General features: G+C 37.2%; 1 protein-coding gene and 1 non-coding gene across 2 annotated transcripts; one reads left to right on the forward strand and one right to left on the reverse strand.

Annotated features, from left to right (window-relative positions):
• Positions 1 to 182: 182 nt before the first annotated feature.
• LOC140231326 (DET1- and DDB1-associated protein 1-like) lies at positions 183 to 9,867 on the forward strand. Its single transcript, XM_072311480.1, has 5 exons — positions 183 to 278; positions 3,343 to 3,426; positions 4,314 to 4,368; positions 5,465 to 5,526; positions 6,133 to 9,867. Exons 1-5 carry the CDS (start codon positions 276 to 278, stop codon positions 6,247 to 6,249), a joined length of 321 nt encoding a protein of 106 aa, XP_072167581.1. The 5' UTR covers positions 183 to 275; the 3' UTR covers positions 6,250 to 9,867.
• Trnat-ggu (transfer RNA threonine (anticodon GGU)) lies at positions 1,082 to 1,154 on the reverse strand. Its single transcript has one exon. It is a non-coding gene; the product is annotated as a tRNA-Thr (tRNA).
• Positions 9,868 to 12,354: the final 2,487 nt, after the last annotated feature.

A 12,354-nucleotide genomic window follows, 5' to 3' on the forward strand; every position in this document is an offset into this window, starting at 1 on the left:
ATGGGCATACGCCGCGTATTCAGCGTAATGCTTGCATGTACCGTAATCGCACACGTATGATTATAGGTGTGTGTACGTCGACCTAGTAGCCTACTCCATCAGTCCCATACCACATACACGCAGTCACTGTACGTACGGCCCGGTGTTACCGTACAATTTGCATGCAGTAAGTGACCCGTACCCTCTTTCGCCCTTCTTGACGTGATTCGTTCTTATTAGATCTTCACTAAAATCTACATATTTCTATACCAAGAATTCTGCAACGCTTGAACAACATGGTGAGAAAATCCAGAAGTCTAATCTTTGCAGATAGTAAGAAAGTACTGAGTAGTGTCTGTTCGTTAGACTTGAAATAAATTGCTAAAAAATTGCTGAGAGTGTTCTGAGCTGGGCTGGGGATTCTCTCACGCTCACCCATATGATATATCATTGATTGCAGCAGTGTGACCAAGAAATAAAATACTTGAAGCTTCGATTTTATACCACTAACTAGGCATATTTTCTACTACATGTACTGTACAAATATACTACCACGTATTAGAATACTCTAGACAATCTAGTCGTCCTGTTCAATACTGCGCTTAGTTTAGATTCGGTTGTGTACAGTGCAGTGGAGCTAAGTGGAGCTCGAGAGACTGGCTATTCAATAAAAGGATGCCCTGTCTGTCGCTGTACGCAAGTGTCGCACGGCTTCAACTGCAGTAGACTAACACGTTAGTCGGGGTAAAAGAGCTAGAGTATTAGAGACTGACGTTTATAGAGTCTAGAGGGTAGAGAGAAAAATCTGTCTGTCCACTAAGTCCAGTGGACTATTTATCTTTTTTGACTCTATCAGCTCTCCTCCATAACCCGTCAGAGGGGATTCCGTGAAGCCAGCCGACAGACGTCAGACGCAGTCTCCGCGGAACATACCCCTGACGACCAGATACAACAGACCAATCTTTGTTATTCAAATTCATGAAATTCTTCCGTGTAGATGTTTTTCTTGCAACTGATTGATAAATTGCCCTACATCGATGTAAATAAGCACTGAATTGATCAGTGTTTTAGTAGTAGCCATGATAAAAAATCATGGGCATACATACTCGGGCAGGATTCGAACCTACGACCTCCTGATCACCAGACAGGCGTCATCTCCACTAGACCACCGAGCTTTCGCCTGACAGAAAGTGTTTGTTGTAATCTACTTATAGCATGCAGTGGGTACTGCTTTGTTATTCAAATTTATGAAATTCTTCCGTCGAGATATTTTTCTTGCAACTGATTGACAAAGTGCCCTACATCGACTACATCGTGCTTATTTACCTGCTGACAGAACCGCTGCGCTGACAGAACCACTGCACTGACAGGAAAGGGGGAAAGTCATAGCCAAGGCATGGGGTCCTCACTCCATCACAGGGCCGGTGGAACGTTTTTAGAAGTGGGGGGGGGGGAGGGCACAAAAAAAAAAAGGTCATCAGCTCCTCCTTCCACTTCCGGGTTTCTTCAGCTGACAAGCAAAAAAAAAAAAAGGTCTTCAGCTCATCTGCCACTTCCGGGTTTCTTCGGGTTTCTTCAGCTGAGAAGCAAAAGAAAAGGGGAGGGGGGGGGGGGGGGTCTTCAGTACAAAAACATAACGTTTCCATGCTCTCACTTCAAGGTCTCTTATCTATTTCTTCATAGTTTCACTCACACACTTCCGGGGTGAAAAAAAAAGGGGGGCAATGTGGTGACACCTTAATTCCTTTGTTGGGTGCAAAAAAAAAAAAAAAAACCAAAGTGGGGGCCCAATCCCGTAATGCCACATGCCACATGTGGACAATTCTGTTTTCCACGAATGTAAGCCAGTATACAATTGTACATTTGATGCACAAGACAGGGTGGGTCTGTGAGCATTGGATACAAAAGTCTAACTTAGATGCGCAAGTTTGACATTCTAACTGTGTAAATCCACTTGCTGCACTCTTGGATTTTAGACCGTTTCCAAACTTAAACGAGAGCAACCTATTCTCACCGATTTGATCATTAAATTCAACCTTTCTCCCCATCATGCATCCGATACACCTACAACCAACTACACTGTATACACATCCCTGTCGCTGTACACAATTGTCTGTGCTTCACACATCGGTGTCTGGTCAGGCTAACCTACAACACTATACAAGGCTTGAGCCATGCATTCAGATTTTACAGGATGCATGGCTCGATGTGGGTCAGTAAGAATCAATTCACAATAATTGACCAATCAGACTGCAAAGATTCTAAAGCCCGTTTCATAATCAATAAAAATAGAATCTAGGTGATGTGTTGATGGGAAGGAGTCAGACATTGATCACTATCTGGGTTAAATGGGTTTGCCAGTGATGAGCTGTTGTCAAGTTTTGACTTGAATGCAGTAAATTGAAAGAGATTTTGTGGTGTGGGTATGGCTACTTCTAAGGGATCCTTAATTATAGACCTTTTGCTAGACCACAACTTGAAATCTGAACATATCACAAGCTGTGAATGTGAGGAAATGTGCGAGCATGTAGTGCAAAATATTTCGCGACTTATTTCTCATGCTGCTAACATTCGATATTTTGTCTTGTGTTTTGCACACAAGTTTTCTAAACTAGTTTGATGTTTCTCAAGTTTTACACATGTTTTTCACATTTATGTATGTTTAAATACATGTTATTTTGAGCATGTTGCCAATTCTTGAGGATGTTGCTGGCTTTTGAGGATGTTGCACAAGAATTTGAGCTTGTTGCAGCAACATGCTCATACCCCTCATTGACCAACCTGAAAAACTTTAGATGACATACAATTGTACTATGTTGGAGTAGACCAGTACTACAGTTTGTAAGTACCACACTCTAGCATCTAAAATATCTCATATTGTTCATGTCATCAGATGTTCTAGGCCATTACACAACATTTTGAGATGGCATGTCTTAAACATACCATGTCAGATTGTGCTAATCCAGAGTAACAGTCCATATTTAACAGGAAATGTGTGAAATTCACTTGATCTCAACGAATGTTCTAGGCCATTACACAACATTTTGAGATGGCATGTCTTAAACATATCATGTCCGATTGTGCTAATCCAGAGTAACAGTCCATATTTAACAGGAAATGTGTGAAATTCACTTGATCTCAACGAATGAAGTACGGTATAGAAAAAAAAGTAAATGATCTCTTCTAGATCAGATTTCATGACATCAAATATATGTAGTATGCTGTGTGTGAGGTATCAAGGAAAAATACATGCTCTGCTGCATGATTGAACAAATGCCATGTTGCATGTTTGAATGCTTTTCTTATCCTCCCTGCCCCCATGTTTTTGGGTTTTGTTCTGTTTTGTTTTTTTCTTTCTGTCAGAGTGTTGGAGAATTACTGAAAGGCCTTCCCTGCCACAATGAAAATAACTTCACAAGGTTTCACACAGAGCCAAATCGAAGCACTGTAAGTATACATTTGTATGTTAGCTATTTCTGACTGACAGCCCAAATATTAATTCCTAAATCAAATAAAATTGTGCATGTTTAGGCAGTTCACTTGCTTGCTTTGATGCCCCAACATTTTAAATGGTTGTGTCATTAAAGAGAGAAGGAGCTTTTTTATGCCTTCATCATGTAATGGTGACTTTTAATAGAACACATTGCACAATTAATTTCAAAAATATCCAACTGTCTGCCAGATGAAAAACTCTTTATGTTGCTTTGAATTGATGTTACTGAAGGATGTGCTGGAGGTATCCTAAAGAGGGTAGGTAAAAATATATAGCACATGACAGCCTGTATGAGCTACAACTGTATTGGCCTAATCAGAATGTATGATAAAAGCTTTGAATTCTTACATATGGCATACATGTATTTCATAACCAAGGTGAATATCAATGTCCTTATTTGAAGTACATGTATTACAATCAATGTGCAGTGTTAATATATACTGTTGCTTTGCAACATTAAAAATCTGTCATTTTTGGATTATACTATGTTACATTACTTTTCAAATTATACTTGATGTATTACTTTGTGGATACGTGGGGAGTTTCATTTTCTTTTCTTTTTTTTCATCTTAGTTCTCATACATGTACATGTGACTCTGCATACTGTTTTTTTGATTCATGAAAACCTTCATCTTACTGTTATATCAAGTATTAAGCACTATATAAATGTTATTCATTACCATTATCATAATCATTATTATTATTATTATTATTATTATTATTATTATTATTATTATTATTATTATTATTATTATTATTATTATTATTATTATTGTTATTATTATTATTATTATTATTACTTGATAACATTTGTTTGTTTGTCTTTTACATCATAATTCAGCAAAGTAAGAAGCCCAGTGTGTATCTACCAACCAAAGATTATCCATCAGAACAGGGTATGTATCTATTAAAATGATTACATACAAATGTATTTGTCCATACATATGGATGTCATAAACATAATCATTGTATTTTATGTGGTTGTAGCAGAATAATGTATGCTTGTTATGTAATTTTCAGATTTTAGCACTTTTCAGTTTCAATTCAAGTTTTATATTTGAATATCCACTTGATTTACTTTGATGTTTTACAGTAGTACATTCTCTGCATGCTCTCCTCCAGTTTCGTATGAATTGTTAACCTTCCCTAGTCATTGAAGAAAAGTTACACCAGCATCAGATATGTCAATAGCAATAATTGGGATGTTTGATAACTGTTTTCAAATAGATGTAAGGACTTAAGAATGAGTATTGCTGTTTTGGGATTTGGAATTGTGACTTTGAATTATTGTGCAACCATCACAGTTATTTCATTAAATAGCAGGAAAATCTTTTCAAAAGATTAAATATTCTAGTGAACATCAAAGCAATGGCATTCTGTCAGTGACAAAAGCATTAAGGCCTGAATTCAGGAAGATGGTTTAAATTCAAACTATGGTTTATTTAATTTTTTTTTCTGTGTAAATAATGAGTGACAGATTGCGTACGCCGACAGACGTCCAGTAACAAACACATATTAATAGGCGCATGTCAAAGTTATGCCTGATTCACGCTTATTTTAGACTATGGTCTGAGAGTAAACCACCATCATGAATTCAGGCATAAGTTTCCCACCCTGGGAGTGGATTTTCTGATGCAATGTACTGTATGAGTGTAAGAGTAATTTGCAATCGTCATACAAGTCTGTATTTCTACAGCAGCAACCAAAAATTATCATCTTTAGAATTACTTTACTTTTAATCCCTGTTTGCCTCAGTATATACCTGATGTGATAAATATTCTTTAAAAGAAAGAAAAAAAAAATCCCTTGAGGTAAGCATGCTTTGTCTGAATTGCATTGAGTTCCCTGTATGAAATGCATTTGTTTCGTTGAAATGATTGCATACTGCATATTAGACAGAAATATATTGGGTTATGCTTGACTCATTGAATTGCTGATCACTGGAATCACATTCATACAAATGCAGTTAATTACGTTTTGTTTTTTTTACAGTGATAACAACAGAAAAGACAAACATTCTTCTGAGGTACCTGCATCAACAATGGGATAAGAAGGTAATCCTGAGAAGTGTATGTTAAAGGTTTCTTTTGCTGCCAAGATAGATGAGTCTACATTCTGGAGTAACAGTCATGGCTAGAGTACTAGGTAGTTTTAGAAATGCCTTTAAATTTGCTCGCATTGTAAAACTCCACAAATATCGAAAAAAAGGGGGGAAATTATTCAATGTTCACTCACTACACTCATTATTATGCCATTGCCCTGAAACTCACAATTCTTTTTTTTTTTTTAATTGGGGGGCATGACGATTTCAAATTCTGCAGACTTAATGTGCAAGAGTTTGTAATTATGATCAGTGTTGTTGTTGTTTTTTTATAGTTTTTTTCTTCTTTCTGGCATGTTTTCTTTTACAGTCATACAGATGATAACATGTTTACCATCCTGCCCTGATGAAGAGTGCAGCTAAAGATATTGATTGTAATATCTACAAGTACATTATGCTCCATTCTGATCTCAGTTTTGTTTTGTTATGTACTACAGTGTAGGGTGGACTTCGTGACGCCCTATGCTTTATTCTTGCTGTAATTTGAGAATTAGTGCAGTATATTATCTCACTTTTACTCCCTACTGATGCATTCAATTTTCTTGTACCTCACTTTCAGAATGTTCACAAAAAGCGAGATCAGGGAAATGCCAATCTAGATGCCGAGTCCCCACCAGCGAGGAAAATGCCCAGATTACAGCACGGAAACAGCAACAGGGATAGCGCTGGATCATAAGGCTACTAGTCAAGAGACATTGTGGCACTTTAAGAAGAAAAAAAAAAAGTTATGTTACTGACCCTTTTCAGCTTCTGCATGCAGTGTTACACCACCAAGTGGGCCGCAACATTTTGGCCCCCTCTTATGGCCATTGCGCAACATTAATGGAACATATTGCTCACTGTACGTCAAGTTGGAAGGAACAAAGAGACATTAACATGGCATGGAGTGACTTGTAACCCCTGACAGGAGCAGTTGGGGTTAAGTTTTGTGTCAGCACATCCAATCCCGCCAAGCAGCTGCAGACAGACAGACAGACAGAAAGTTTTGGTGTATGGTTACACCTGTGAAGATAGTGGTGATTTTGCTATGTTGTCTCTCACCTGCGTATAAAATCATTCATCATAAACCAGTAACATTGTGATTGTATGTGATTATTTCTAACATATTTGACAGCATTTAATTCTCAGTTGCCTGGTAGTTGTGATATTTCGGGGATGTTAAGATAGCAAGAAATTCACGTATCAAACTAGACTGAATGAAAATATCTTCAACTTTATTCTTTTAAAAAAAATGAAAAAAAAAAAAACCCTGCATTTCTCTTTTGTTTTGATATTTTTATTGCATGCAAGTACAGTAATATCTTCTCATTTATTTTGAAATTGCATCCATAATATTGAACCCAAAAGCAGCTTCACGCAGCTGGTATTTGCCTGTGTAGGGGGAATTTTGTTACAACGGGAAATTGAAGCAGAAATTGTTATCTTGTCACATTTGGTTTCTCTGTCAAACCCATACCATTACCAAAAGAAGAAAAAAAAATATATTGGATTGCAATTTCATTTTTTAAAGCTGTGAGTGCACATATGATACCCCTAATGGTTTGACGGAGGTGTTATCTCTTTTATATGACATAATGTACACCTATAAATCCAAAATAATATTATAGTTAAGCTGGGGTCTTCTAAGACAATGCAGTCGTTTTGCAGACTTTGTTGTTCGTGTGCATGTATTGTCAAGATGGGCATCAGACAGGGGCTGTCATGATTTTCTCCTCCTCATTTTCATACATTCATGTTAAATCAAAGAGATTCCAGCCTTAAGATGAGAATTTACGTGCAAGAGAGAGTTGTCACATCTGATGTCGTCAAAGTCGCATCAAAATTTGGGGAGGACCAAGCCAACCCTGACAAGGACAGCCATGACAGTTGACAGTCACATGATCAATGGACATAAAGCAGGGAATGTTCACGGCATGAAATTTTTGCGAATTGGAGCAGACAATCTGTTACCCGGCATGAAATTTTTGGAAATTGCCACTTGCATTCAATGCATAAATGCAGACAAGAACTTTTGCATGAATTTTGATTTCACGAATCTTGGCTGTCACAAAATTTGCGAAACTAAAATGCACATGACATTTCTGAATTTACAGTAGTCATTTGCCAGAGAGACTCATCATTATCAAAGTTTTACTTCTTTTCTTATCGTGCAAGCCTCAAAAACTTGACACTACTTTCAGAGGTACAGGTACCTTGATAGTTTATGTGTCACATGTATGCTACCAAGATAATACTGATGGGAGACATTCTATGTCCGCGACACACATTGTAAGCATGACTAAGGAGCTGTATGGATGTGTGAGTGCTAGGGAAGGAAAACAAAGATCGTTTTTGTGTTATCGGATTCAAGGATATTTTTTTCACTGTCATACTTCAGTCAATCTAGATTTTTAGTATCAAGAAAGATTTGCCGATCAAGTGATTAGGGGAGTATGGCTCTATAATGATTGTGAGCAGGAATTGGGACTTGGGTGATTCCCTTTCAATGAGCTGCTTATACATGTATGTGACCATGCATCACAAAACCGACAAAAAAGTTTCATATCCCGATTTTATGTTAAGACTCAAAATAAGTGAAATAGGTCAACCTAGTCAATCTCTAATATTTTCTGAAAGAATCACTTTTCTTAGCACTGCAGAATTCTAAAGTTGGGGATCATAAAACAGACAGAAGACAGTGGGAGACGGGATGTGTAGATTTTCTGGAACACTTTTTGGTAGATATAGTGTCATTAGGTATGTCTCAAAAGACCCTTTTCATTTCTTAAAAACCCTTTACACTATTTTAGCTCGAATAATTAATGGTGTTTGAAAGTTTGGTCTTAGTCATGAGTAGAATGTGTTGATAGAATGTGCCAAATTTCAGCTTAATCTGATAATCCCTTGGTTGCTGCGGAGTATAACATCCAGTTTTTTATCTCATTCATTGCACAGACCACAGCTTGGTGAGATTAAGCACCTGAATAGACCCTGAACTCCAAAGGCTCCATTCTCAGTAAAACACTTTCCCAGAGTGTGTACCCGAGTTATGCATGTATGTCATTTTAAAGCTTAGAGTCTGCTCTTTCAGAACCTGCCCTTAACCATGGAGCTACCTTTGTAGCTCCATGCCTTAACTAAAAATGCATGTGTGATTTCTTTTTGGTGATTTTGTGATGCAGGGCCACAGTTAAGTGTTAAAGCTTGTTTAATGAGGTCTAACACGTTGCTGTCAAAAGCTTGGGAAGTTACTTGTGACTCTTAATACCAAGTGGAAATGTGTGTCGGTCATGATGGACCTTCTCCATTGGGAAGTTGTTTGTAGTTTGCTTCTCTTTTTTTTCTCTCTTTTTTTTGAAGTCAGTAAATCTCTCAAACAACAAAAACAACAACAACAAAACAAATAATATTATGGTAAATCATATTCCTACTTGGTTTGTGATTTGATGGAGAGTACAATGTACATGTACTCATATGGCTGAACGGGATAGGTTTGCAATTATATTGCAAATTCTGTGGTACATTGAGAATCTCATAATGCAGAATATGTGTGGCCAGTACATGCAGTATACATGTATTTCAATGAGGGGGCGTAGGCCTACCGGTACATTTGTACTTGTACATACTGGTGTACATGTACAGTACTCGCAGTGTCATATTAAAGTGAAAAGTGTAAGGGCTCATGCTGATACTCTTTTAAGCTCCAAATTATACCTTGTGAGAATGTGTATACATGTACAAATCAAATCTATTCCTGGGAGGGTTTTTATTAATTTTTCTTTTTTCCAGTCAACAAACAGATTATTTGTAGGACACTGCCCTCTGTGGTGACTTTGTGTAGAGTCAGAGTTCAGGCTTTCAAGAGTTCATGGCTGTCCGTGCTATTTGGAAAAAGCATCTAGACAATATATTTTTTCTGTCATCAGATGGCAATTATGTTTGTGTTTTGTTTCCGGAAAAAAGTGTCTCCTGTATGGTAGTTGCGTGGTGAATATGCCGGCAGGGATACATAAGCTCAGCACGCTGTATTTATACATTCTTGAAGTTCTTCTGCTGGACCAAAAAGAAAGAAAGTAAAAAAACGACAACAACAGTAGAAAGCCTATCATGTTATTGTTTTCTTTTATGTAAGCATTCAGGGACATGTGTAAGAGGCTTTAATAATAGGTTATGTTAAGTGTTTTTAGTTTGTCTTTTTTTGTGGAATGGGGAGGGGGCAGGACGTGGATGCATAAAGATGTGGAAAAACTTTTCAAAACTTATTGAAGCTCTCAAGCTAATGAAAAGAGAGCTATTCCCTGTAGAGAGACAACCCCCCCCCCCCCCAAAAAAAAAAAAAAAAAAAAAAAATCAAGAAATGAGTCTATGTTAATTAGAACAAAGTCCGCCTTTATGAATAATCAGTCCCCTCTCGCCAGACGCTGAAATTACATATAGTGCCTCCAGCACTTTTTGTTTTTAGGGTTTCACCATCAGCCAGAGGTTGCAATGCACGGATCTCTCAATTCAAAGCTTGCAGAGTAGTGTGTATATATCAAAAGTTTGAAGAAATAAATGCTGGAACACATTCTTCTTTGAAAAAGGTAATCACAGCGAACACAGGGAATTTTGTTTCAGAGGAATTTATGAATATGTTGCACAAGGAGTTGTGCTACTGTACGGTATAATCGTAAACTGCCGTTATAATGTACAGTTACTGTAAAACAATATTGCCTAATTTGCGTATGCTACATGTATTTCAAGTTCTGGCCAGCTTTATGCTTATGTACTGTATCAGGATTGCTGTACATTTCATGACTACATGTATTTCTTGTTTCTTCCTTAACCTGTTTAGGACGAGTCCCGAGTATACTTGGGCAGGGGTCTATGTTAAATGCATGTTGTTGCAAAATCAGTCTGTCCTCAACAGGTTCAAACACAGTTGCTAAGATGCACTCATTCTTGCCTAAGTTGACCTTGCGCGAGTCAAAAAATTGGCCAAGTCCAAGAAAAAATTCTACTTCGAATGGGTATGTGTTAATTCTATCGTGTAAGTCGAAATTCATATTTCTTGTCCCTTTGGATTTGACTTAGGCAAGGGTGACTGTCATGTCAATCAATAGGAGACCAATTCTGTAATGTATTCAGATTTTATGCATGCATCATTCATAAAAGTTGCCCTTAACAACCACAAAGCTTGCGGGAGACTTTCCCTACCTAGCAACAACAGATTGAAGTCAAACCTATAGGAACTTAATTGGAGGGAGCAGGTGAATGAAATGCTTTGTTACTAGGCTGTCGGCAAAGAAACATCCATAAATTGTAGTACATTACAGAAATGGTCTATTGCTGATGTTCTCGTCTAAGGTATGTGTACTGTAAGTGTTGATATTTTCGCGTGATTAATTTTTCACTCTTAGCAGCTCAAAAACATATTCACGGATTCTTGAATCTGCGGTGCACAATTGTCAACCCACTCAACACTGTTCAAGATGTGCAGAGAAAACTGAATATATTTTTGCGGGTTGTAGAGATCAGGTTAGCCAGAAGTAGCAAAAAATACGCGAAAGTTAATGTACCATGAAAATTTCTACATTTACAGTAATGTATGTCTTTTAAATGAATATGTAATGCATACTTGTTGATCAACCTGTTAACACTCCAGCTGTTCATTAGCTGAAACTTTCAGAGCAGAGACAAACAAAAAGAATAATAAATATGTAATCACAAATACATACAGTTCTGTGTTTTTATTGTGATGCTGATACAATACTTGGGATGTACTAATTAATGAAGAAAACGACCTGGATCAAAAGAGTCTGCCAATTCCCAAGAGGGTGGAAAAATTGATCATTGTATAATGTCATATTTATTCTGCTCTTTTTAATCCATGCATCTTCTTTAAAGGGGAAGTCATAATTTCACATCATCTAGTACATTAATTAACAACTTCATGTTAAAATGTGTGGAAGTAATTGTGGTCCTTGAGCAGAGAAGCCTATACACTATGTACAATCTGAAAAACCCAACACAATTCACACTGAAGAAGAATGATGACATATAGCTTCACTATGAGAATGCATGAGGAGGCTCACGGTAAGAATGCATGGGTAGGAGGCTCACATATTTCAGAAATGTAGCAATACATATATGTACAGTATATATTTTATTACAATACTGCTAGCTCAACAAGATCACCTGTGTAGAATTTATCCATGCTTTCTTCTTTTGCTCTGCTTCCTTGAGCCACCACTCATGCATTCTTATGGTGAAGCTACTATGCAATCATCCTTGTTCATTGTGATTTGTTGTAAATTTCGAAAACATTATTATTCCTTATCCCAATCGCTATAAATTCTCTATACCCAGTATAACTAATTTATAGTTGTTCAAATGTAAAAGTCTGAAAATCATCCAGAGTTCTCGTTTAACAGGTCTTGTTTAAAGCTACTCATACTTTGGACATTCCATCATTTTTTTTTTCAGGTTAGTGTAGAATCTTAAGGATTCAGAGGAGATTGCCAAATACATGTAGGTCAGTTGGTAATGTTAATAGACTATCATTATTGCTCGGCCTGTCAGTGACAGCACTTATTTTGCATAATACATAGGGTCTAACTACTTTGGCACCTCACCCCCACTTTTTTCATCCGAAAGTGGCACGAGAAGAAAAAAAAATTGTGGTTAAGTTTTCTTTGTGTTGCTTGCAAGTCGATGTCGATTGGAAGCCGATTGCAACAAGTTGTACTAGCTTAGGGCTTTTTTTTTTTTCTCTCATTAGCTGATGAAACCTGAAGGTGGCATCAGCAGAAATAGACACTGG

This window comes from Diadema setosum, chromosome 7, assembly GCF_964275005.1.
Source record: "Diadema setosum chromosome 7, eeDiaSeto1, whole genome shotgun sequence".
Taxonomy (NCBI): Eukaryota; Metazoa; Echinodermata; class Echinoidea; order Diadematoida; family Diadematidae; genus Diadema; species Diadema setosum.